The sequence below is a fragment of the Trachurus trachurus genome (assembly GCF_905171665.1).
Source record: "Trachurus trachurus genome assembly, chromosome: 12".
Taxonomy (NCBI): domain Eukaryota; kingdom Metazoa; phylum Chordata; class Actinopteri; order Carangiformes; family Carangidae; genus Trachurus; species Trachurus trachurus.
In genome coordinates, this window is record NC_139908.1 from 4,268,889 (window position 1) to 4,296,741 (window position 27,853).

Below are 27,853 nucleotides of genomic sequence, written 5' to 3' on the forward strand. Positions count from 1 at the left end.
CACACCGACCCCAGCAGGTACATGAACTTCTCCTCCGTGGCCAGACTCGCATCGATGGTGACGGACAGAAAGCGCGGATCCACCCGGTGCGTCACGGAGGACAAGTCCACGGTCACGGCCACGGTCACGGTCCCGTTATAGTCCAGTGGTTCTGGTGGTCCTGTTCCTCCTCCGGTCCGGGTCCGAATCCCGTGGGTCCGGACCGACACGAGCCAGACCAGAATAAGCAGCTGCAGCGGCGCGAGGTGAACCATGTCTGACTGCTGCTGCTGCTCCAGCTGCACGTGAGCAACTTCCTGTAACGTTACTAGGTCTGTTTACCGTCGGGCACGCGCTTCTCCTTTTGGGATCACACAGGAGCGGCATCACATGCACACGCACACACACACACACACACACACACACACACACACACACACAAAGAGACACACACACACACAATGGAGCGGAATGTTTCTGTTTTTGTAACTTTAACCCTCTTGTTGTCAGACTGACCCGATCTGTTTTACTGCTCCTTCTTTCCTCTCTCTCTCCTTTCCTCCCTTCCTTCTGTTCCTCCACCCCTTCTTCCTTCCTCCCTCCTTTCTTCCCTTCTTCTTTCTGTCCGTCCATCCTTCCTCTCTCCCTCTCCTTTCCTCCATTCTTTCTGTCCCTCCTTCCTTCCTCCTCTCTCATTCCTTCTTTACATCTCTTTTCCCTTCCTTCCTTCCTCCTCTCTCTCCCGTTCTGTCCCTCCATCCTTCCTCTCCCTCTTCTCTCTCTCCTTTAATCCCTTTCTTCCTTTCTCCCTTCATTCTGTCCTTCCTCTCTCTCTCTCTCCTTTCCTCCCTTCCTTCTGTTCCTCCACCCCTTCTTCCTTCCTTCCTCCTCTCTCCCGTCCTTCTGTTCCTCCATCCTTCCTTCCTCTCTCTCCCTTGCTTTTGTTCCTCCATCCTTCCCCTCTCTCCTTTCCTCCCTTCCTTCCTTCCTCCTTCCCTTCTCTCTCTCATTTCCTTCTGTCCCTCCTTCCTTCCTCTCCTCTCTCACCTTTCCTCCCCCATCCTTCCTTCCTCCCTCTCTCCTTTCCTTCCTTTCTTTCCTCTCTTCTCACCTTTCCCCACTCCTTCCTTCTTTCCACCATCTCTTTTCCCTTCCTTCCTCCCTTCATCCTTTATTCTTCCTTCCTTGACCCAATCTGTTCCCTTCCTCCTCCTCCCTCCCTTCTTTCCCTCCATCCTTCCTTGACCAAGGAGGACAACACAGAGGGTTAAAGTAAGACACAACATTGTTTATTTATTTTTTTATGCACTGATCAGTTTTGAGATATTACGCTATTTTGTTTCCTTAACAAGTTTTCTTTCATAAAAGTGAAAATAAATGGCAGAAAATCCACATGAAGGTTTTTATTTTACTTCATTTTGTCTCTCTTTTGTCTAAATTCACCAAAAGTTAGTCCGACACATGTCCTGTCTGGTGTCACTGTAAAGTTCTCTAAAATTGTCATTTCCTTTGTACCAGCAACAAATCATAAAAGTAGGATTGACATTAACAATCTATGGAAGTTGTTTTCTCAAAAAGAGTTTTTCAGACTCAGACTCTGAGCTAGAAATCTCCACTTCAGCAGCACTTACAAACACCATTGCCTCATTTACATATTTAAACATAAAATTTGACAAAACTTGTAATACAAAAAACAATTGTCTTAATGTACAATAATTCTTATAGTGCTCTTACTATGGTGAATTTATGAGGTGTATATGTGTTATGTTATGGGATATGTGCAATGCTGTTATGTCTTGTGTTTGCTGGGTTGGTACGGCGGAGGTGTATTGTTTTTTTGTCATTGTGGCCATCAAGGCATTTATGGCGCAGCTACAGAGTCCAAGACAAATTTCCCTGAACGGGACAATAAAGTTTATCATATCGTATCGTATCATATAATGTAAGAGATAAACTTGGGAAGTGTCACAGTGATATCTGTTAGTTTAAATTTTGACCCAGTTCACCTGTAGTGTCTCACTTATAATGAAACTTTAATAAAAAGCAGCTGAGTTAAGGAACCAGGTGGAGAAAACTTGAAATATATTAACAATATATTTATTGATCATGAAGCAGATGGATTCTATCTCTATAAAACATGAGATGAATTAATTTTTCATCAGATCTTTATTACATCATTTTATAAAACTGCTCTGATCACCTGTTAATGTGAGAAGTTCAAGTACTGGACAAAATGTTGGGAAGATTAAACTGTAAAACTGTGACACTAATGTGTTTATATAAAGTAAATGTTCTGGTTTAATCACATCAGTCACTGTAATACACTGCTTTTTCTGATGATATTTTCTGTTTATATTAGTTTATCATGATGTTTTGATGATTGATCCATCTGCCCTTCTGTTTGTATCATTATAAAACTCAACATAATTCAAATTATATTAATATTTTAAATACATCTGAGTCTGAACACATGTTGAATTTCATTGATCAGTTTGCATTTTAGGATTTAATTTGTCTTTTTAAATAGAAAATCAATCATCAATATTTTACTAATATAAGTTAGTTAACTGAGAAAAAAGTAAAAATTCCACATAAAGATTCCTGATGTGTTTGATTTTCAATATTATTTTCTTTTATTAAACCAAATTTCTTGTAGAAATGTTTAAATTATTTGTTTGTCCATCCGACCTGAACTCACCTGCAGATGAAGAACTGTAGTTGTTGTTTTTTTTGTGTCTTTATTTAAAAAACCGCAGCTGACAGAGCTCCAGATGTGTGAACTGAACGACATCGACTCATCCAGATGTTTTTATTTATTTACAGGTGGTTGATGAACAGAATAAATAATTGACCTCTGTGACCTTTGACCTCGTTCTCCATGATCGTCAAGAGTCTGGTCACGGGAGTCTCCATTATAGCAGGAAATGAAACCATAAAACCAGAAACCAGCTGACTGATGATGATGATGATGATGATGACGATGATGATGTCAGCCGTGTGGCCCCGCCCCCTCGGCGGTGGGCAGGTCGGTGGGCGGAGCCAGCAGCTCGTCCACTTCCTCCTGCAGCGCCGACGCCTTCTCACTGAGCAGCATCTGCAGCACAAACACACGTCATCTGTTCACCAGTTAAAGGATAATTACCCTTTTTTTTTTACAATCTGGACCTTATTTCTAGCATACAATCTGATCATTTCCTCCCCCAGATAACTTTGGTGTCATTACGAGTGGTTGTGATGAAATGAGCTCCAGCCGAGAGGCGCGTATATCCGTATAATGGAGTCTACAGGGCAGCAGAATGCAGCCTCTAAATAACACATTATCTGCAGAGAAACTCCTTCATTTCACCAATATTTAGTTCTGATAGGCTAGTGCTATTCCCCTCTGAGTCCGGGGTTAGCTGTTATCAACATCCGGGGTCTGTAGGTTGACCTACTGACCTCTGACCTGGATGATGTCGTCTCTAAGCGCCGCGCGGTGCGGCTTGTTGCTACCGCTAATGCTACGGTTCGTTTCTGTGTGTTTCTGACTTGTCAGAACAAAATGAGCAGCTGGATGAAGTTCAGTTTCCACAGGCTTCCTCTCCTCAACCTGGACTCACTAAAGCTCCGGCTAGTTGAGATAAAAATGGACCTGAATGCCGAAGCAGAATGATTATTAACAGAATGAGCCGCGCGGTGCTCAGAGATGACATCATCCAGGTCAGAGGTCAGTAGGTCGACCTACAGACCCCGGATGTTGATAACAGCTAACCCCGGACTCAGAGGGGAATAGCACTAGCCTATCAGAACTAAATATTGGTGAAATGAAGGAGTTTCTCTGCAGATAATGTGTTATTTAGAGGCTGCATTCTGCTGCCCTGTAGACTCCATTATACGGATATACGCGGCTCTCGGCTGGAGCTCATTTCATCACAACCACTTGTAATGACACCAAAGTTATCTGGATGAGGAAATGATCGGATTTTATGCTAGAAATAAGGTCCAGATTGTAAAAAAAAACGTTTATTATCCTTTAATGACATCACAGCTGCCACCATGATGATGATGATGAAGGTGGAGGAGCCTCACCTTCGCCGACGCTACGATCTGATTGGCCTGTTTCTTGTAGAGGTTTTCTATGGAGCGGGACAGGAGGGCCGGGTCGGCGTTGGCCAGGTGAGTCAGAGTCTTGTAGCCGGCGTCGTACAGCTGCTTCGCCCGACACTGTACACACACACACACACACACACACACACACAGATACAATGGTAAAGAAGCTAAAAGTGAGATTGGGCTTTTATTTCAGAAATAAATCTTGTTTTTCTTTTGTCTCTAAAAAAAAAAGGCTTGTTGCAGCTACTTTTATCCCATTGTTGAATTATAGTGACATACTGTACATGAATGCCTACTCTACCTCTTTGCATTATGCTGGATGCCATTTATCATTGTGCTTTAAGATACATTACCAGCTGTAAGTCACTCACCCATCATTGTACTCTGTATGCTAAAGTAGGCTGGCTGTCTTTGTCTGCACGTAGGCTTTTACACTGGTACACCTTCATCTATAAAGCAATTATTGGACTACTTCCCTCATACCTCTCTGCACCTACCTCACTCTCACATCAAACCCATCATACATACAGATTGCACTCTCTGGACTTTCTATCTGCCTCTGTCCCCAGAACTCATACTGAGTTTGGTAAAAGGGCATTCATGTACTCTGCTCCCTCTGGCTGGAACAATCTCCAAAAAAACACTAAAACTACAGGCATTCATCACCCTTTCTGATTGTAAAACCAGACTTAACTGCTTTTTAATGGCAAATTATGGAATGTGTAAATGTTTTACTGTTTAGTATTTTATCATCACTGGATAGCAGTCTTTTAGTGTGTATTGTTGTGCATTGTTCTGTTCTATCTTGGTTGATTTAACATAATCTCTCTTCCCTCAGGATCCCCTGGTACAGCCTTCCCTTGTACCACACAGCCCTCTCTTCCTCCTTCTCTTCCCCCCATATCCCCACCGGATTGTAGAACATAGGGCTCTGGACGTCATTTATCATTTATTTTTTCTTAAAATAAAATAAATAATAAAGATAATCAATTAAATCATCAAAATATTGGTGATTGATTGATTGATCAATTGATGTCTCAGAACGTCTTTCAGCTCTATAAAAATAAAAAATAAAAACTGGAGAGGAATTCACAAATTCCAGTTTAAGATGTTTGGTCTCATTTGTTAAGAAATAAATAAATAAAATTGATTGATTGATTATTGGAACAGCTGCAGATGAACAACTAATATCTAATCTGTCAGATTTCAATCAGATTCATTGATCATGAGACTGTTTTTTGTTTAATTAGAAGCAGGTTTGTTTCCATCTCTCTCTCAGAGCTGAAGCTGATCAGTATTTATTGATTATTGAGTCAGATGTTTGTTCTGGTTTCTCTTTCACTCTGATGTAAAATGAGCAGCAGCAGATGACTTCAAATGATCGATCGATTATCAATCGCTAGATCCAAATACTGGTTATTGATTGACTGATTGATGCTCTCTGCCTCTGAACGTCTTTCAGCTCAATAAAAATCGAAGAAAAAATTGCAGAAGAATTCACAGATTCCAGTTTAAGAAGTTTTGTTTTATTTGTTAAAACATAAAATTGATTGAATGATTGATTGATTATTGGAACAGCTGCGGATTGAGTTTATATCTAATCTGTCAGATTTCAATCAGATTAATTGATCACAAGACTTTTCTGTTTCATCAGAACCAGGCTTGTTTCTCTCTCTCTCCTGTCTGAAACTGATCAGTATTGATCGATTATTGAGTCAAAATGAAGTGAAATGTTTGTTCTAGTTTCTCATTCACTCTAATGTTGTTAAAAAAAAAAAAGCGGCAAATAATCAATCGATTATCAATCACTAGATTCTCTCTCTGCTCCAACACTGGACCCAAACCTGCGTCTCTCCGTGACCTCTGACCTTTGACCCCAGGGCGTGTGACTGACCTCCATGACCCCGGTGACCTCCATCAGGGGGACGAGCTCGGCCTTCACGCAGTAGCTCAGCCGGCGGGTCAGCTCGGTCAGCAGCGCTCGGAACGGCCACAGCTCCTCCAGCTCCTAACACACACACACACACACACACACACACACACACACACACACACACACACACACACGCACACACGCACACACGCACGCACGCACACACACACACACACACACCTGTCAGTCACAGACGCATGGTGGGCGGGGCCTGTCTGTTTTTCTAACCTTAACCCTCTTGTTTTCCTTCCTTCCATCTGTTTTACTGCTCCTTCTTTCCTCCCTTCCTTCTGTCCCTCCATCCCCCCCCCTCTCCTTTCCTCCCTTTCTTCCTCCATCCTTCCTTCCTTTCTCCCTTCTTTCTGTCCCTCCATCCTTCCTCCCTCCTTCCCCTCTCTCCCTCTCCTTTCCTCCCTTCCTTCTGTTCCTCCACCCCTTCTTTCTTCCTCCCTCCTCTCTCTCCCTTCGGTCCCTCCATCCTTCCTTCCTTCCCCTCTCTCTCTCCTTTCCTCCCTTTCTTCCTCCCTCCTCTCTCTCCCTTCCTTCGGTCCCTCCATCCTTCCTTCCTCCCTCCCTCCCTCCTCCCTCCCTCCCTCCTTCCCCTCTCTCCTTTCCTCCCTTCCTTCTGTCCCTCCATCCTTCCTCCCTCCTTCCCCTCTCTCCCTCTCCTTTCCTCCCTTCCTTCTGTTCCTCCACCCCTTCTTCCTTCCTCCCTCCTCTCTCTCCCTTCCTTCGGTCCCTCCATCCTTCCTTCCTCCCTCCCTCCCTCCTTCCCCTCTCTCTCCTTTCCTCCCTTCCTTCTGTCCCTCCATCCTTCCTTCCTTCCTCCCTCCTTCCACTCTCTCTCCTTTCCTCCCTTCCTCTCTCTCTCTCTCTCCTTTCCTCCCTTTCTTCCTCCATCCTTCATTCCTTTCTCCTTCCTGTCCCTCCATCCTTCCTTCTTTCCTCCCTCCTTCCACTCTCTCTCCTTTCCTCCCTTCCTTCCTCTCTCTCCTTTCCTCCCTTTCTTCCTCCATCCTTCCTTCCTTTCTCCCTTCTTTCTGTCCCTCCATCCTTCCTTCCTTCCTCCCTCCTTCCACTCTCTCTCCTTTCCTCCCTTCCTTCCTCTCTCTCCTTTCCTCCCTTTCTTCCTCCATCCTTCCTTCCTTTCTCCCTTCTTTCTGTCCCTCCTTCCTTCCTTCCTCCCTCCTCTCTCTCCATTCCTCCCTTCCTTCTTCTCTCTCTACTTTCCTTCCTTTCTTCCTCCTTCCTTCCTTCGGCGTGGCCTGTGTGGGAGTGGGGGGGGGGCTGTCTGTGAGTGGGCGTGGCCTCTCTTGGTTGAGTGGGCGTGGCCTGTGTGAGAGTGGGCGGGGCCTGTGTGGGAGTGGGCGTGGCCTGTGTGGGAGTGGGCGTGGCCTGTGTGGGAGTGGGCGTGGCCTGTGTGGGGAAGGGGGCGGGGCCTACTGTCTGTGAGGGGGCGTGGCCTGTGTGGGGAAGGGGGCGGGGCCTACTGTCTGTGAGGGGGCGTGGCCTGTGTGTGTGAGGGGGCGTGGCCTGTTACCTGGGTGAAGTGCAGCACGCAGGAGCAGAATGCGGAGGAGGAGCTGAGCAGCGTCTGGACGAAGCCTCGGCTCAGCTGGAAGCGACTCGACACCAACCACAGGTCGGTTTCCTTCAGCAGAGAGAACAGGACCAGAGCCAGGTACATCCTGCCCACCACCGCCGCGTCCGCACTCTGACCGCACAGAGACACACAGACACAGAGAGGGTTAATACATCTAATCCAGCCAATAAAACTGGACACAACTGGAACAGAATGAAAGGAGCCACAAGGCCAATAAACGATCTGTTGGAGCTATTTATTTATTTATTTATTTATTTAATGTTAGTATTTAGTGCTGTTTAGTTTAGTATTTCATGTAGTGAGTATATCTGAATCAATTTATTTGATTTCATTAACACTTTACAATAAGGGTCCCTTAATTAACGTTACTGTATTATGTTTTATTTCTTTTAACATGTCCAAAATAAACTGTAACTAACTAACTAACTAACTAAATAGTACATTATTAAGCATTAATATATAAAGTAATGTGTAGTAATAATAATTGTATTATTCAACTTTTATTATCACTTAATAATTTATTAACTAACTTTGAGTAGTAAACATTAATTAACTGCTTACTAATAGGCTACATTAATTAATGTGTTTCCTAATCCTAAGTAATATAATAATGATTGTTAATATATCTGTAAACAGTTAATTAATGCTTTATAATGTAATGTACTAACTAATGTTAATTAAGGGGCCCTTATTGTAAAGTGTTACCCATTATAATTAGATTTCTTATCACCGTATTTGTTTAGTTTAGGTGTTCTCTTATTTATTATTTGTGTTTTGGTTAATTCACCTGAGATTATATAGGTAGGCTGTCGGTAAGGGACCAGCATGCACCTGGGTGGGCTAATGGGTTTTACCACAGGATTTTTCTTTGTTCTTTGTTCGCTGCTTTTCTGGTTAAATGAAACACGTTTTTTTTGTTGAAACTGGACATTTGATTGGACATTATGTTTTTCTTCCTCTCCATCTACACCACAACCCACGGTGCAGCAGTGGCCCTTTGATTTTTATGATCTAAAGTTTGATTTGAAACTTTTATTTGTTTTGACAAACGGCTTCTACACCATCTAAATATAAAAACTCCTAGAATGAGCCGTGGGTGGAGTCACATGACTCTGGAGTCAGTGGAGAAGTCACAGTGTTGTCGTGTACATCCTGTCGTGGAAACTAAATAAAGTCAACGCTTTGGGCACAAATAAGTTGCATCAGCCAGCGCTTGACTCATGTCCTGTCAGGTGTCTTTGTAAAGTTCTCTGAAATTGTCATTTTCTCTGTATCAGCAACAAATCATAAAAGTACGACTGACAATAACACCAAACGACCAAAGTTTGATCCCTTTCTATATTCTGAAGGTTTTTACAGAGGGGATTGTTGATATATCATTCACAGCCTCATTTATACAACATTTTATTACTAAAAACATGGAGACATTGATTTATTTTAGGGCTGGTGACAGTATTTTCTCATTTACAGAGTGATAAAAAGAGATATCCAAAATCCTTCTCTGTAAAAACTGTCAACAAAATAAAACAAGAATTTTTAAAGTGGCTTCATCCATTGTTCAGATTTCTGTTCTGGAAATGTATGCAAATTAGAGCATATTTAATTAGATATTGCCTCATTTACATAAAAAGTGTCACAGTGATATCTGTTAGTTGAAAACAGAGAACAACTCCAAGGCACTTTCTTCTCTTTAAATCAATAAAATAACTTTATTTATCTGGCATCGTCACAATTATTAAAAATAACTCTTTCTTGTTGACTCCCTGTTGAAGTCTTGATGAGTTATTTTTAACGTCATTGTGATGATGCCTGATAAATAAAGGCATTTTATTGATTTAAAGCAACACTAAAGAACTTTTATTTTTGGTTGAGTTTGGGCGGTGCCAGTGGACCAAAGCGGTCGTGTTTTGCCTGAAGGAAGACTCCATTTCCCATGAGCACCAGCGTGTAGCAACGTAAACAACCTGATCTCTCCCGGTCGCGTGCAGCTGGATTAGAAATTAACAGAAGACGAGTCCAAACTACGTTTCTGTTTCCAGCGGCTGTTTGAGGGATGAGATAATATCTAACTCTGGCTCAACACAATATCATATGACGATGTTGACAATAAGAAATGTTTAACTTTGTTTCAGTACCGTACGTAGTGTTGGTCTAAAGACAGTTTCTCTCTGTTTTTACATCTCCTACATCTCTCTTCTCTAATTGAGAGACGAGTCCAGGAAGCTCTTCCTTGTTTGAACAGTTATTTAAACTATTTAAATAGTTGGTTCATCATATAAAAGGAGAAAACCAACCGTCCAAAGGAGGAAACAGTCACATTATTGAGTTTCCTGGTTGACAGTTTGTTAGTAGCTGGAGGTAAAGCTATGGAGGACGTCAGAGTAAATGTGTTGCTAGGATTTTCTCTCTAAATCAAATTTGGTTCTTGGTAAGAAATATCTACACAGTGACAAGTTGTTGGATGATAAATTAATAATTAGCATTAATCCTGTCAGAATAAACATGTTAATCACTACAACTGATTAACATCAAAATAAAAGCCGTAAGAATAATGTTGTTATAATAATGATGTAAATTATTAAAACACCTTTTACCACTGTAACGAATACGGGTATGACTAAATAAAGAGGAGAATTAGACTACTAATTTTACAGGACACATACACACTGACTTTTTTGGTTTAAAAAAATCCTTATATGGGCACAGAGACCTCAACCCCCCCCGCCAAATGTTTAACCTAAAGTTAAAGAGCTCATCATCATCATCATCATCATTGTTGTGTCCTCACGTTTTTCACCGCCTGTCCTGCAGCTTTCCTGGCCACGAAGCTTTCAGCCACGCCGACGGCCGCAGACATCTTCTGTTCAGCCACCGACAGCAGAGTGAACTGGAGACACAGAGACAAAGAGACACACAAAGACACAGCGTCACACAGAGACAGAGACGAATCTGTCCCTCCAATGTCTTCATGCAAAGGTTTAAAAGAACACATTAGCGACCTCTGCTGCTTCTGTAAACCAGAGCAGCTTCGTCCTCACCTGCAGACTTTTACTTTTCTCTGTCAGCACATCGATAGAAACTTTGTTCTGGATAATAAAATGTATCGTTCTGTTTCTTTTCAGTCTCATCGCCCCAATTACGTTAATATCTCTCTTAGAGAGTCACTAGACGACAGGTCAGCAACCTTCATAAATGCTCTGTACTAACGTTAGGGCAAGATAATATTTTTGTTCTTTTATTGTTGCTTTATCTCTTTTCTTTTCTTGTCATGTTTCGTTTTAAAATGTTCCTTCTTTTATTGTGAAGCACTTTGAGCTACAATAATTGTATGAAATCTGTTATATACTATTAATATAATTATCTTAAAGCAGAAGTAAGCGATATATTTGTGTTAAAGCAGAAGTAAGCGATCCGGTCGTTTTGGCTAATGCTGCGTTCCAGGCAGGCTTTTGAAATCGTAAATTACAGCTTCAAGTCACAACTTACGACTTTGTAGCGTTCCAGGCAACCCACTCGTGTTTTTCCGACCTGTTTTACCTGTGAAAGTCACTATAACGGCCACTCGTAACTTCTGACCCGTGAACTCGTACCAGATCAAACTGATACAACTTCACAGGACGGAAAAACACGAGTCTACGAGTTTCCTTGAACGCACCATAACAGTCCTCGTCCCTACGTCACCACATTCACGGCGTTCCTTGGCTGCACACACAGCCCTGCATGCCGTTCTCTCTCCTCATTGGATAAAAACTGTAGGATACGATAAAAGTTTTCTCCTCGGCTCAGAGCAGAGCAGAGGGACTGAGAGACCCGTGTTTCAGTCCAAACACTCTATGTAAGTGATTGCTGTCGGAAGATATAACTATTTAAGACTTATATTAACACAAATATATCACTTACTTCTGCTTTAATATAAGTCTTAAATAGTTATATCTTCCGACAGCAATCACTTACATAGAGTGTTTGGACCGAAACACGGGTCTGTCAGTCACTTCTTGTATACTTCCTTGTATCCTACAACCTTTATCCAATAAGGAGAGAGAACGGCATGAAGGGCTGTGTGTGCAGCCAAGGGATGCACGTGAATGTGGTGACGTAGGGACGAGGACCAATAGATCCATGTCGAGGGCGGGGACTGCTAACTCCATCGGCTGACAAGAAGTTAGCCAAAACGACCGGATCGCTGACTTCTGCTTTAATGGTTATGAATAAGCTCATATTCATAACCATAAATTCACTAAATCCAACTTCATGTTTTTGCCGCTTTGAAAAGGAAATCACACAACACATCAACACAATCAGTCTGGAGATCTGAAAACAAGAAAGACGTAAAGACTCTGGAGTTACGTTCTTTGTTTCAATGTTTTTGAAATGACTTTGTTTGTGTTTTAATACTTTTAATATATTTATTTTCTTCTCCTGCATATTTCCTGTACCTGTCTGAAGTAAACCATCCAATCCGGTTTGACCTGAGCCACCAGGTCGTAGGGCGTCACCAGGTAGACCAGGTGCAGGTAGCTGTTGAGCATCAGAGCCTCCAGGCCGCGGGACAGGTCTCTGTAGAGGACGTCGCTGTAGGACAAGTCCACCGAGCCTGAGGGACACAGGACGGCCGGTTGGTGCATTTTACAGAGGTTCCCTGAACGCCTCACAGGTTAAAGGGATTGTCATAATCCCTATAGTCATAGCAGTAGGTTCGTTACCTTTAATTGTCGGTGCAAGCTATTTTTAGAACGGCGGAGCAGAGCCGTGAGCTGCTCAGAGCTACGCTACGGAGGCTAATGGGATTTCTTGGTTTCCCTCATCAAACTCATCAAATACACAATCCAACAACTCCACAACGCTCTGGTGGACAAGTTGTGACCTGCACATTCACCACGCTATGAGATAATAACACAACGTTACCAGACAGAGTTGTTTTAGAGGGAAATTCATGCAAAACCGCTGATGCGCGTTGCCTTCAGGGACAGTTTTTCAGCAAGCAGACTCTGTATTTCCCTCTAAAACAACTCTGTGTGGTAACGTTGTGTTATTATCTCATAGCGTGGTGAATGTGCAGGTCACAACTTGTCCACCAGAGCGTTGTGGAGTTGTTGGATTGTGTATTTGATGAGTTTGATGAGGGAAACCAAGAAATCCCATTATTATATCCTCAGTAGCGTAGCTCTGAGCAGCTCACGGCTCTGCTCCGCCGTTCTAAAAACAGCTTGCACCGACAATTAAAGGTAACGAACCTACTGCTATGACTATAGGGATTATGGCAATGGGCCAATTTGCCAAAATGTTGAACTATCCCTTTAAACTGTCAGTAGGAGCTACAGTGATGTCACAGTCACCTTTGTACGTGGCCCGTCCGAGCTTGGTGACCTCCAGGCTTTGAGGGCCCTCCGTCGTCACGGTAACCAGCTCCTTCTCCTTCAGCCGGTCCACACACTGCGCCACCGCGTCGCTCAGCGGACGGTCCACACACAGCTCGGCCTGCTGCACCCACAGCAGCGTCCCCTTCAGGAACTCCCACAGCTGCTCCACCGACGTGCACATCTGCAACACACACACACACACACACAGTTAGTATAGTTTTAAAATGTTAATTAGTTTTTATTTTCAGTTTGCTTTTTTATTCCAGTTTAGTTTTAGTGAGTTGAACAAGTGATGAAACAGTTTTATAGTTTTTATTTGTGAGGAATTAACTAGTTTTTATTTCAGGATTTAGGTTTTAAGCCTCTGTCAGATGAACTTCCACATTTGTGGGATTTAAATGATCTGTTGATTATTTAAACGATGAATCGATTAGTTGCTTGGTCAATAACATGTTAAAAAATGTTGAAAAACATCCTCAAATGTCTTGTTTTGTTCAGAAACCAAAGAGAGACTCAGTTTATTGTCATAAAGGAACAAAGAAACCAGAAATATTCACATTGAAGAAGCTGAAATCAGAGAATTCTGACTTTTTTCTATCAAAATAGTTGTCTAGTGTAGTTAAATAATCAATTACTGTTTGATTAATCGAGGAATAGTTGCAGTTTTTCTTTCTAGTTGCATCCAATAATGTTCCCATCAGTCCTCATTAGGTTCCATTCACTCTTCGTACTCCAAGTCGTCCCATATTGAGCTTTAGACATCTCTAAGAAAACTACAACTAAGCTGATGTTATCTGACTCTACTTGAGTTTCAGTTAGTTTTACATTGTTCGTTTTGGTTTTATTTATTTTTTTAAAGTATTTTGGGACTTTTTTTTTGCTTTTATTTGACAGTCTAGTTGAGAGAGACAGGAAATGTGGAGGCAGAGAGAGGGGGGACACAGGAGGTGACGGACACAGGGACTCACGTTGAGGCCGATGAGAGACAGGATGAGGCTGAGGAGACCCTTCCCTCCGTCCTGCAGCAGGTTACTGTAACAGTTCTCCATCGGGGCGCAGACCAGAGTCTTCGCCTGCAACACAGGTCAGAGGTCACAGGTCAGAGGTCAGAGCTGCAGCATCATAACACAGAACCTTTGTTTTCTGTTTTTGCAGCAGTGAAAGAGATTTTACAATGCTGGATTGATCAGCTCCAGATCGTAAATGAATCAGATTTACAGTGTCATCATGCAAAAGTTTGGGCACAATATATGAAGCAATATCAGTGTTTTATTTTAGTTTTATGGCCCTTTTACACCGGGGACGTATTTTTCATGCAAATAATTTACTATTATTTACACACTGTGATAGTTTCCAAAGGGGGGGCTACTAGCTACTAACTATGCAGGGGGCCCAGACCTTTGATGAGGGACCTTTTCATTTTGTGTCTGTTTAAAAATGTAGGAAAGAAAAAGTAAAGAAAAAAATATTGCTTAAATGGTAAAGGGAATTTTAATATATCAATATCTATAGAACAAGATCAATTCCTCTGATTAAGCCTCCATCAGTTTGTTCTCTAAGGTCTGAACCGACTTTAAGTGATGTCCTGTCGTCGATGTCCATGTCAACACTCACCATGACTCTGTCCTTGCTCTGCAGGATGAGGACGCTCTCTCCCACGGAGTCGATCCCGGCCCGTCCCGCTCGTCCCACCATCTGTTTGTACTGACTCCTCTTCAGGAAGTCGGACGCCACGTACGGAGACCGGAGGATGACTCTGTGGAGACGACGGGACACACGGTATCAGGCTTTGATGCAGCAGGTAACTGGAATTATGTTTAATATGTGGACACAAGACTGACAAATGGGGCTTTTATTTTGAAAAGTCACTTAAAAATGGCCGCCATACCTGATAAAGCAACGTTTTATTCATCCACTGGGTCATATCAAACATTTTAACAGTGATAAAGATGATTTATTTATTTTTAAATTATCAAAATAAAAAGAAATTTTAGTTACAAAAAAAAAGGAAGTCCCTGCAGAGACACAGAGGGAAAAGACGGAAAAGACAGAAAAGTCAATTTCCAGTAGTTCAACCCCAACCAAGTATTGAGTGCATATAGATGGACATAGTTTTCAGAAGGCTTTTACATTTCTATATTAAAAATGCTTTAAAAAAAAAAAATCCTTTGCAATATTTCAATTTTGGAGATACAGATTTTTAGGTCTTCACTGAATGTTAGTCATAATTATTACTATTAAAATAAACAGAATAAATAAAGACATGGGATGTTTCATTCAGTGTGTAATGGACATAGGCCTATAATGTGTTAGTTTCACTTTTTGAATTGACCACATTCTACATCGCGGAGGCGACGTCTTTCCACTTAGGGCTTCCTTCACCTCTGAAACGGGGCAGAGCTCCGTGGGAAACACCTGCCTGACACAGCAACGTAGGGAACCGTGCATGTCCGCGGCGCACAGCTCCACGGACGTCGTCGCACCGAATGCACGCGGATACGCGCCGCTTTAATGAGCGCGCATGTCACGTCTACATTGGAGGTCGGCTGTTACCAGTATAATCAGAGACCATGAATGAGTTCGCCTCAGTTTCACGTGATTGTCACTGTCTCAGCCTGTTAGAAAAACATTTTACTGACCCCAGCTGAGACGCTGAGACGCTGAGACCCCCCCCCCCCCCCCCCCCAAAACAAAAACTCTTCGGATCTGAACGATTCACACAAGTCACCTAAATGGTCATGAAAAAAGCGAGTTGCGCTTTTCGGCGCGCTGTTTGCATCCCTGAGAACCAGGACCGTCAGTCGGACTCACTCTTTGAGGTACTTGCAGATCATCGCCGCCACGTTCTCACAGTTCTTCTTGGTGGGACAGAAGACCAGACAGGAGTGGGCAGGAATCACCTCGGTAACCAGGGCGATGATGTGGTCCGGGTCCAACTTCTGCATCGCGCTCGAGTACTGGACCCACATAGACCGGAGAGACCAGAGAGACCAGAGAGACCGGACCCATCAGAACCAGCTCTACTACATCTACGTCATTTATCCCGTGTCTCTGACGTGTCAGTGAACGCATCGTCACCTTGTAGTTGAGGAGCCGTGAGAACCGGAAGCCGTTCTCCTCCTTCGGGTCGACCTCGTAGATGGTGTCGCTCAGTTTGACGAATTCCTTCAGCTCCACCTGAGGACAGAACCACAGAGGAGACCTGGCTGCTTTAAACTGGTCTGAACTGAACTGGTAACTAAACTGCTTCAACTGATCTACAGTGGTCTAAACTGGCTTGAACTGGTCTAAGCCTGGTCTGAAGCCGGTATGAAACTGGTCTGAACTAGTCTGAACTGGTCCAAAATTGGTCTGAAGCCGGTATTAGCTGGTCTGAAGCCGGTCTGAACTAGTCTGAACTGGTCTAAAACTGGTCTGAAGCCGGTATGAAACTGGTCTGAACTAGTCTGAACTGGTCTGAAGTCGATATTAACTGGTCTGAACTGGTCTAAAACTGGTCTGAAGCCGGTCTGAACTAGTCTGAACTGGTCTAAACCTGGTCTGAAGTCGGTATTAACTGGTCTGAACTGGTCTAAAACTGGTCTGAAGCCGGTCTGAACTAGTCTGAACTGGTCTGAAGTCGGTATTAACTGGTCTGAACTGGTCTAAACTGGATTAAACTGGTCTGAACTGGTCAGAACCTGATTTCAATTGTCTGAACTAGTCTTTAAAGCAGAAGTGAGTGATATATTTGTGTTAATATAAGTCTTAAATAGTTATATCTTCCGACAGCAATCACTTACATAGAGTGTTTGGACCGAAACACGGGTCTGTCAGTCCCTCTGCTCTGCTCTGAGCCGAAGAGAAAACATTTATCGTATCCTACAGTTTTTATCCAATGAGGAGAGAGGACGGCATGCAGGGCTGTGTGTGCAGCCAAGGAACGCCGTGAATGTGGTGACGTAGGGACGAGGACTGTTATGGTGCGTTCAAGGAAACTCGTATTTTTCCGACCTGTGAACTCGTACCAGTTCGATCTGGTACGAGTTCACCGGTCGGAAGTTACGAGTGGCCGTTATAGTGACTTTCACCGGTAAAACAGGTCGGAAAAACACGAGTGGGTTGCCTGGAACGCTACAAAGTCGTAAGTTGTGACTTGAAGCTGTAATTTACGATTTCAAAAGCCTGCCTGGAACGCAGCATTAGCGAAAACGACCGGACCACTTACTTCTGCTTTAATGTGGCCATGAATAAATTAATTTCGATGTTTCGCCTGTTTTTAAACGTAAATCTTGAATAGGTCTCTGCTGTTTTCACATTTAAAAAGGTCTTTGTTGTCTTTGTACAGAGACAATATGAGATTTGCTTGTAGGCAGCCACAGCACTTAAAAAACCCACTGTAACCTATTTTCATAGGCACACACCAGCCTCGCTTTCAATAAAACACACACTCGCGTTCCATAATTGCGATCAGTGAAATATATGAAAACAATAAAATACAATTTAAAAATGAGAGAAAAAAAATCCAAATTCTTCGACATATTTAAACTTAAAGGAGTATTATCGCAAAATTCGGCCACTAGATGGAGCCAGGCGGAGCTTATCAGATATAAACAAGTGGGCAGCTGTCAGAGAGAGAGAGCAGCCTCGTTTAGTCCCCCCCCCCGCCCCCCCTCCTTCTCCCTCCCCCCTCCTCCTCCCTCACCAGGCCGAATGAACGTGCAATCGCGGGAAAAAGAAAACTCGTTAGTGGAAGCGGCAGCTCTACGTCGCGCACAACCACAACAACGACAACAACAACTGAAACGTCCTCCTCCTTAATAACGCTGAGAGGACAGCTGAAGAAAGACACAGGGACGTGGAGACAAAGTGTTCTACCAGCGATTCAGTGACTGTGAGCACCCTAACACTGCTACATTACTTACTGTTGCATATTTGTCCGGTTCGGAGGTCGGATTTGCGAGTTACGAGTGCATTTTAACGCAGCAAGCGCCGGGCCGGCTTGGATCATAACAAAGACAAATGCTGCATTTGCCCCACGGACACTATACTGTTGGCGATTTTTTTTGTAAATTTACTTATGGCTCCCCCCGACCCATCTTTTGCATATGTCAGCTTATTTTATGCTATTACTGCTGTATTTGCGATAATGCTCCTTTAAAAAAAAAGAAAGAAAAAGTAACGCAATAGTTACTTTCCCTGGTAACTAGTTACTATTATAGTGAAGTAGTGGAGTTACTAACTCAGTTACTTTTTGGGAGAAGTAATTAGTAACTATAACTAATTACTTTTTTAAAGTAACGTTCCCAACACTGCTCTCTGTACTCTGTCTCTTCTGTCTTTACTGTCTCTACTCTGTCTCTTCTATGTCTCTACTATGTTTCTTCTGTGTCTCTACTGTCTCTACTCTGTCTCTTCTATGTTTCTACTGTCTCTACTATGTCACCACTATGTCTCTTCTGTCTCTACTCTGTCTCCTCTGTGTCTCTACTTACTCTTTTGTGTCTCTACACTGTCTATTGTGTCTAAACTGTCTCTACTGGCTCTTCTGTCTCTTTCAACTATCTATACTGTCTGTAGTGTCCTTTCTCTTCCTCCAACCATAAAAAGAAAGTCACTTACACGGTGGCTGATAACACGATGTTGACGCGTGCATATGGGTGCAATTAAAACCATTCCAAACCAAGGTTTCAATGTTAACTCAAAAGCTGATTTATTTCCACAAAATAACTTAAAGCAGATATCAGCTTCACGGCCGTTTCGGCTAATGCTGCGTTCAAGGCAGGCTTTTGAAACCGTAAGTTACAGCTTCAAGTCACAACTACGACTTGGTAGCGTTCCAGGTAACCCGTAGCTCGTGTTTTTACCATCCTGTTGTCTGTGAAAGTTCCCTATAACGGCCACTCGTAACTTCCGACCCGTGAACTCGTACCAGATCGAACTGGTATGACTTCACAGGAAGGAAAAACACAAAGTACGAGTTTCTTTGAACGCACCATGAGTTAGCAGCCCCCGCCCTTGTCAGGCATCAATTGGTCCTCGTGCTACGTCACCACATTCACGCGCATCCCTTGGCTGCACACACAGCCCTTCATGCCGTTCTCTCTCCTCATTGGATAACACTTGTATCCCACAAGGAAAATTTTCTCCTCGGGTTACAGCAGAGCAGAGTGACGGAGAGACTCGTGTTTAGGCTGAAATACTTCATGTAAGTGATTGCTGACGGAAAATAGGACTATTTAGGACTTATATTAACAAAAACATTCCACTGATATCTGCTTTAACTACAGTACTGTCACGCCATGTCACGGTAAAGAAAACGTGTGCTCCATCAACCACACCTGTGGCTTGTTCGTCTCAATCAAATAACCCCTCGTGACCCCTGATGAGCGGAAGTAACAACCAAAAATCTACCAAAATAAAACACCAAAAATAAACACCAAATAAAAGGGCAAAATGGCTCTTACACTGTCTCTATTATGTCTCTTCTGTCTCTACTGTGTCATTACTCTCTCTACTCTGTCTTTACTGTCTCTACTCTGTCTCTTCTGTGTCTCTATTGTCTCTACTATGTCTCCACTCTGTCCCTTCTGTCTCTACTCTGTCTCCTCTGTGTCTCTACAGTCTCTATTATGTCTCTTCTGTTTCTCTACAAATTTCTTTATAGAAAAAAAGAATCACAACAAATCGAGACAAGGTAGAAAAACAAAACAATAAATGTAAGAAATGTAAGTTTGATGTAGTAGTATCCTAACTGTCCATTTAATGTTTGTACGTTTACATCCTTGTTTTGTTTTGAACCCTTTTCTTGTTTGTTTTTGTCGGTGGCGTCACATTGTATGTGATTAAATTTGTATGTAAATGTCTGTTTCATTAAAAACGTATCAATAAACTGACTATTTGTTCATAAAACATGAGGAAGTTGTTCTCAGACTCTGTATTAACTTTGACTCAGACTTCTCCTGACCAGTGATGTCAGAGCAGTGTGTGTGTGTGTGTGTGTGTGTGTGTGTGTGTGTGTGTGTGTGTGTGTTTTGCCTCCGTACCGTTGCCTAGCTCCCAGTGCATCCTGTATCCTCTGGACTCGGCGTACTGCAGCAGCGTCCGGGCGTTGGAGCCGTTCCACACGTTGGCCGACGTCCGCAGCAGCGCGTTGAGGCCGAAGATCAGCTGCAGCCCCGAGCAGTTGGCGAAGTCGTGCAGCAGGTCCACCGTGGTCTCTGGGGGAGAAACGGAGAGGCTGCTGTTACCGCGGCAACAGAGGAGCAGGAGGAGGAGGAGACAGGTGTGTGTTGGTGGACTCGTACCTGTGAACTTGACCCTCCTGTATTTCCTCTGCAGCTCCTCCTTCAGCAGCGCCTCCTGCTGCTGAGTCCACGCCTCCGTCAGACGCCGCTCCAGCCAATGGGGAAGCAGCAGCTGGTCGCAGGTGGGCGGGGCCAAAGGGGCTGGGGGAAGAGGAAAGGAAAAGGGGGCGGGGCTTTTAAGTCACTATCAACACCTGAGCTCAGAGTCTTTATCCATGAACATGAGTCAAATACATAAAAGTTGTGTTTGGAGGAGCTTTTAAAGGTACATTGTGTAAGAATTCCTCCCATCTAGCGTTGTGGTTGTAGATCGCAAGCAACTCAGTCATATTTTTCATGGTGCATTCACGTGAAATTGGGCAGACGGCAGATGGACGTCAGCCGCTGCACGTAACGGCATAAACAAGCCTCTATGTAAACAAGTGGTCCGTCAGCACGAGGCAAAACAATACACCTGACAATATGTTGTCGTGGCGATGTGGTATTGTTTTACCGTCTTTCTCTGGACTTCTGTGACTAAAATGACATCTGGTTTGTTAGCGACGGCCGTCTGCCCGACTGCAGGTGAATGCAGCATCAGTGTAACGCTCCATTCCTCCTCACTGCGTTACCGCGGTGACTTTTCACAGACGCCACCTCCACCTGAGCCGACAGCTCCGGTGTCTCCGCTGAGTTTCCGCGGTTTCCTACCGTCACGCTGCCACTGAACGTAAAAACATGGAGACACCACATGGCAGCAGCACCGAGCTTACCCGCTCCATGGAGATATGAATGATATGAACGGCTCATTCAGAGCTGAAAGGAACACTTCACTTTGTTGATGGGGGGATTACTGGTTAAAGCAGAAGTGAGTGGTCCGGTCGTTTTCGCTAATGCTGCGTTCCAGGCAGGCTTTTGAAATCGTAAATTACAGCTTCAGGTCACAACTTACGACTTTGTAGCGTTCCAGGCAACCCACTCGTGTTTTTCCGACCTGTTTTACCGGTGAAAGTCACTATAACGGCCACTCGTAACTTCCGACCGGTGAACTCGTACCAGATCGAACTGGTACGACTTCATGGTCGGAAAAATACGAGTTTCCTTGAACGCACTATAACAGTCCTCGTCCCTACGTCACCACATTCACGGCGTCCCTTGGCTACACACACAGCCCTGCATGCCGTCCTCTCTCCTCATTGGATAAAAACTGTAGGATACGATAAATGTTTTCTCTTCGGCTCAGAGCAGAGCAGAGTGACTGACAGACCCGTGTTTCAGTCCAAACACTCTATGTAAGTGATTGCTGTCGGAAGATATAACTATTTAAGACTTATATTAACACAAATATATCACTCACTTCTGCTTTAATGAAAAACAGACTTTTGAACAAAATAATCGATTTTCGTGAATAGATAACAGGAGAAGTTACACAATGTACCTTTAAAAAAAATCTGATCACACAATAATCTTTCAATATTATTGATTCTGACGATCGATTGGCTGCTGGTTACCTGAGTGAAGACCTGAGCTGCGTCTCTGGGGGCTGAACACCATGAAGTCCTGTCTGGTTCCTCCGAACCGGACAAAACCTGGAGCCAGAGCTCGAGCCATCGCCCTCAACTTAGGAGACCTGGAGACCACAAAACCATGACGACGACGATGAGTTAAAGAACAAACTAAAAAAGTGGGATTTATCCTCATCATCATCATTATTATTATCAATATGAGATGACGACCTTTGTTTTGTTTTTTAAAGACAAAGACTTTCTCTGAATGTTTTCTGACTGGACATGTGACTTTAAATGTGACTTCATTTCCACATTAAGGGAGAATCAAATCACTGTGACGTTAAATTTAGATTTTTAAAACTCAATAAAGTGGAAAAACATCAAGTCTCTTTGGTTTAAAGTTGTTTTTTTCTTTCTAACCTTTGTTTCACTTCACATCTGACTCATTAAACATGAAACTATGACAGAAAATCAATAATCGATGTAATGATGAGTTCAATTATTGATTAAAAAAGGAGATAAAACAGTTTTTTGGTTGTTTTTTTTTGTCATTTGAACGCATCACTTCTGATCCAGCTGATTGATCAGTGATGAAAACAAACAACAATCCACAGACTGATCGATACATGAGTGAACAGAGCTCCACTGGTTGGTTGATCGATCGATCGGTGTCATCATCATCATCCCGGTTGTCCCCATTATGTCTCTACTCCTGTCTACTGTTTCTATCGTGTCTCTACTCCCTCTGTTGTTTCTCTACTGTATCTCAACTGTGTTTCTACTGTCTTGATTGTGTCTATTATGTCTCTACTGTCTCTATTACATCTTAACTGTCTCAATTGTCTCTACTCTAGTGTTGCTTCTGTCTCTACTCTACTCTGTCTCTACTGTGTCTCTACTGTCTCTATTACATCTTAACTGTGTCTCAACTGTCTATTTTGGTGTCTCTACTGTGTCTCTTTTATGTCTCCACTCTGCCTCTGTCTGTCATAATCATCATCATCCCGGTTGTCTCCATTATGTCTCTACTCGTGACTACTGTTTCTATTATGTCTCTACTCCCTCTGTTGTTTCTCTACTTTATCTCAACTGTGTTTCTACTGTATCTCGATTGTGTCTCCACTGTGTCTATTTATGTCTCAATCGTGTCTCTACTGTCTCTATTAAATCTTTACTGTGTCTCTACTGTCTCTTTTATGTCTCTACTCTAGTGTTGCTTCTGTCTCTACTGTTTCTATTGTGTCTCTATTACATCTTATCTGTGTCTCAACTGTCTCTTTTATGTCTCTACTCTGCCGCTGTCTCTACTCTAGTGTTGCTTCTGTCTCTACTCTACTCTGTCTCTACTGTTTCTATTGTGTCTCAACTGTCTCTTTTATGTCTCCACTATGCCTCTGTCTGCCTGTCATAGTCATCATCATCATCCCGGTTCTCGGAGCGCAGCCCCGGGGATGAGTCGGACCTGTGGCCGCGCCCTGAGCGTTGATCTGCGGACAGAGTGGCTGGATTTAACCGGAGGATCAACGGAGCTCCGGTTACAGGATAAAAGCTGCTTCATTAACACACACACACACACACACACACACACACACACACACACACACACACACACACACACACACACACACACACACACACCGACCCCAGCAGGTACATGAACTTCTCCTCCGTGGCCAGACTCGCATCGATGGTGACGGACAGAAAGCGCGGATCGACCCGGTGCGTCACGGAGGACAAGTCCACGGTCACGGCCACGGTCACGGTGCTGTTATAGTCCAGTGGTTCTGGTGGTCCTGTTCCTCCACCGGTCTGGGTCCGGGTCCGAATCCCGTGGGTCCGGACCGACACGAGCCAGACCAGAAGAAGCAGCTGCAGCGGCGGCGCGAGGTGAACCATGTCTGACTGCTGCTGCTGCTCCAGCTGCACGTGAGCAACTTCCTGTAACGTTACTAGGTCTGTTTACCGTCGGGCACGCGCTTCTCCTTTTGGGATCACACAGGAGCGGCATCACATGCACACGCACACACAAAAACAAAGACACACACACACAATGGAGCGGAATGTTTCTGTATTTGTAACTTTAACCCTCTTGTTGTCAGACTGACCCGATCTGTTTTACTGCTCCTTCTTTCCTCTCTCTCTCTCTCCTTTCCTCCCTTCCTTCTGTCCCTCCATCCTTCATTCCTTCTTCCCCTCTCTCTCCCCTTCCCTTCCTTCCTTCTGTTCCTCCACCCTTTCCTTCCCCTCTCTCTCTCCTTTCCTCCCTTCCTTCTGTCCCTCTTTCCTTCCTCCTCTCTCTGTTCTTTCCTCCCTTCCTTCTGTCCTTCCCCTCTCTCTCCCTTCTGTCCCTCCATCCTTCCTCCCCCTCTCTCCTTTCCTCCCCCATCCTTCCTTCCTCCCTCTCTCCACCATCTCTTTTCCCTTCCTTCCTGCCTTCTTTCCCTTCATCCTTTATTCTTCCTTCCTTGACCCAATCTGTTCCCTTCCTCCTCCTTTCTTTCTTTCCTCCCTCCCTTCTTTCCCTCCATCCTTCCTTGACCAAGGAGGGCAACAGGAGCGAGACACAACATAGTTTTTTTGTTTCTTCATGCACTGATCAGTTTTGAGATTTTGTGCTATTTTGTTTCCTTAACAGGTTTTCTCTCAGACTAATGGAAAGAAATGGTAGAAAATCCACATAAGGAAGGATATTTTTATTTTACTTCATTCATCTGTAAATTTCTCCTAAATTCACCAAAAGTTAGTCCGACACATGTCCTGTCTTGTGTCATTGTAAAGTTCTCTAAAAGTGTAATTTCCTTTGTATCAGCAACACAATTGATGGAATCAATAAAAAGAGATATCCAAAATCCCCTCTGTAAAAACTTCTGACTCTAAAATATCATCAAAATAAAACAAGAATTTTGAAAGTGGCATCATCCATTGTTCAGATTTCTGTTCTGGAAATGGAAATTAGGTCACATTTCATTAGATATTGCCTCATTTACATATTTAAACATACAATTTTACAAAACTTGTAATACAAAAAACAATTGTCTTAATGTGCAATAATTCTTATAGTGCTCTTACTATGTTGAATTTATGAGGTGTATATGTGTTATGTTATGGGATATGTGCAATGCTGTTATGTCTTGTGTTTGCTGGGTTGGTATGGCGGAGGTGTATTGTTTTTTTTGTCATTGTGGCCATCAAGGCATTTATGGCGCAGCTACAGAGTCCAAGACAAATTTCCCTGAACGGGACAATAAAGTTTATCATATCGTATCGTATCATATAATGTAAGAGATAAACTTGGGAAGTGTCACAATGATATCTGTTAGTTTAAATTTTGACCCTGTTCACCTGTAGCATCTCACTTTAAATGAAACTTTAATAAAAAGCAGCTGAGTTAAGGAAACAGGTGGAGAAAACCTGAAATATATTTATTGATCTTGAAGCAGATGGATTCTATCTCTATAAAACATGAGATGAATTAATTTTTCATCAGATCTTTATTACATCATTTTATAAAACTGCTCTGATCACCTGTTAATGTGAGAAGTTCAAGTACTGGACAAAATGTTGGGAAGATTAAACTGTAAAACTGTGACACTAATGATGATTAATGTGTTTATATAAAGTGAATGTTCTGGTTTAATCACATCAGTCACTGTAATACACTGCTTTTTCTGATGATATTTTCTGTTTATATTAGTTTATCATGATGTTTTGATGATTGATCCACCTGCCCTTTTGTTTGTATCGTTATAAAACTCAACATAATTCAAATTATATTAATATTTTAAATACATCCGGGTCTGAACACAGTTTTTTCCACAATTTCATTGATCAGTTTGTCTTTTAGGATTTCATTTGTCTTTTTAAATAGAAAATCAATCATCAATATTTTACTAATATAAGTTATTTAACTGAGAACAGAGTAAAAAATAAAAAAAAGTAAAAATTCCACATAAAGATTCCTCATGTGTCTGATTTTCAATATTATTTTCTTTTATTTTACCAACTTTCTTGTAGAAATGTTTAAATTATTTGTTGCACCTGCAGATGAAGAACTGTAGTTGTTTTTTTTGTGTCTTTATTTTAAAAACCGCAGCGGGCAGAGCTCCAGATGTGTGAACTGAACGACAGCGACTCATCCAGATGTTTTTATTTATTTACAGGTGGTTGATGAACAGAATAAATAATTGACCTCTGTGACCTTTGACCTCGTTCTCCATGATCGTCAAGAGTCTGGTCACTGGAGTCTCCATTATAGCAGGAAATGAAACCATAAAACCAGAAACCAGCTGACTGACGATGATGATGATGACGATGATGTCAGCCGTGTGGCCCCGCCCCCTCGGCGGTGGGCAGGTCGGTGGGCGGAGCCAGCAGCTCGTCCACTTCCTCCTGTAGCGCCGACGCCTTCTCACTGAGCAGCATCTGCAGCACAAACACACGTCATCTGTTCACCAGTTAAAGGATAATTAGGATTTTTTACAATCTGGACCTTATTTCTAGCATAAAATCCGATCATTTCCTCCCCCAGATAACTTTGGTGTCATTACGAGTGGTTGTGATGAAATGAGCTCCAGCCGAGAGGCGCGTATATCCGTATAATGGAGTCTACAGGGCAGCAGAATGCAGCCTCTAAATAACACATTATCTGCAGAGAAACTCCTTCATTTCACAATATTTAGTTCTGATTAGGGCTGGGCCGATATGCTTTTGTGCCGTTTCGATTCTCTAACGATTTTTGGGTCCCGATTCGATTTAAATTGCGATTCTGATTAAACAAGTATTGCGATCCGATTTTACCAAGTATTGAGATTGCCTTATATTTCAATTATTGTGATTTTCTTGTGAAGAGCAGGTTGAACCAAACACTTGACAATACATCATAAGTCATATTTACAAAAAACAATACACACATCACATCAGTTTGTCTGTTGTGTTCGTTTGTTCACATAGATATCTGTGAACAAATGAACACAACAGGCCGGTTTGACTATGTCGAGTGTAATGGCACAGAATATATGATTGTACAATAAAGATTGGTCGTCCCAAAAAAAAATCGAAAAAGGGTTTTAAAAATCGGCAGAAAAAAATCGCGATTAATATAAAAATCGATTTTTTGGCCCAGCCCTACTGGATGATGTCATCTCTGAGCGCCGCCCGGCTCGTTCTGATAATAATCATTCTGCTTCGGCATTCGGGTCCATTTTTATCTCAACTAGCCGGAGCTTTAGTGAGTCCAGGTTGAGGAGAGGAAGCCTGTGGAAGCTGAACTTCATCCAGCTGCTCATTTTGTTCTGACAAGTCAGAAACACGCAGAAACGAACCGTAGCATTAGCGCTAGCAACAAGCCACATCACGGCGCTAAGCGAAGATATCATCCAGGTCAGAGGTCAGTAGGTCAACCTACAGACCCCGGATGTTGATAACAGCTAACCCCGGACTCAGAGGGGAATAGCACTAGCCTATCAGAACTAAATATTGGTGAAATGAAGGAGTTTCTCTGCAGATAATGTGTTATTTAGAGGCTGCATTCTGCTGCCCCGTAGACTCCATTATACGGATATACGCGCCTCTCGGCTGGAGCTCATTTCATCACAACCACTTGTAATGACACCAAAGTTATCTGGGGGAGGAAATGATCGGATTTTATGCTAGAAATAAGGTCCAGATTGTAAAAAAAAACGTTTATTATCCTTTAATGACATCACAGCCGCCGCCATGATGATGATGATGATGATGGAGGGGGAGGAGCCTCACCTTCGCCGACGCTACGATCTGATTGGCCTGTTTCTTGTAGAGGTTTTCTATGGAGCGGGACAGGAGGGCCGGGTCGGCGTTGGCCAGGTGAGTCAGAGTCTTGTAGCCGGCGTCGTACAGCTGCTTCGCCCGACACTGCAACACAGGTAATCAATTAAATCATCCAAATATTGGTGATTGATCAATTGATGTCTCCAAGCGTTTTTCAGCTCTATAAAAAAACTAAAAAAAAACTGGAGAGGAATTCACAGACTCCAGTTGAAGATGTTTGGTCTTATTTGTTGAGAAATAAATAAATACAAATGATTGATTGATTATTGGAACAGCTGCAGATGAACAACTAATATCTAATCTGTCAG

General features: G+C 42.9%; 3 protein-coding genes across 4 annotated transcripts in view; all 3 read right to left on the minus strand.

Annotated features, from left to right (window-relative positions):
- The window catches only part of LOC310994735 (heparanase-like), a 95,565-nt gene extending 95,305 nt beyond the window's left edge, over positions 1–260 (minus strand). For both annotated transcript variants that reach the window (XM_083983537.1, XM_083983538.1), the window contains exon 1: positions 10–260. In XM_083983537.1, coding sequence (XP_083839663.1) covers positions 10–254 — 245 coding nt within the window. In that variant the 5' untranslated portion in view covers positions 255–260. The remainder of the gene's footprint in view (positions 1–9) is intronic.
- A 2,514-nt stretch (positions 261–2,774) lies between these two features.
- Positions 2,775–21,843, minus strand: LOC310995042 (helicase POLQ-like; the record flags this gene model as incomplete). Its single annotated transcript, XM_083983969.1, has 14 exons — positions 2,775–3,073; positions 4,048–4,182; positions 5,966–6,079; positions 7,545–7,718; positions 10,396–10,494; positions 12,044–12,201; positions 12,944–13,148; positions 13,936–14,040; positions 14,582–14,723; positions 15,779–15,924; positions 16,046–16,224; positions 19,993–20,166; positions 20,254–20,394; positions 21,744–21,843. The coding sequence occupies 14 exons, from the start codon at positions 21,841–21,843 to the stop codon at positions 2,969–2,971; spliced, it is 1,977 nt and encodes a 658-aa protein (XP_083840095.1). The 3' UTR covers positions 2,775–2,968.
- Positions 21,844–25,811: 3,968 nt separating this feature from the next.
- LOC310995043 (helicase POLQ-like) overlaps positions 25,812–27,853 on the minus strand; it is a gene marked incomplete at its 5' end in the record, with an annotated part of 30,087 nt that continues 28,045 nt past the window's right edge. Inside the window, 2 exons of the mRNA XM_083983970.1 lie at positions 25,812–26,162; positions 27,495–27,629. Of these exons, the coding sequence (XP_083840096.1) occupies positions 26,058–26,162; positions 27,495–27,629 (240 nt within the window). The 3' untranslated portion in view covers positions 25,812–26,057. The remainder of the gene's footprint in view (positions 26,163–27,494; positions 27,630–27,853) is intronic.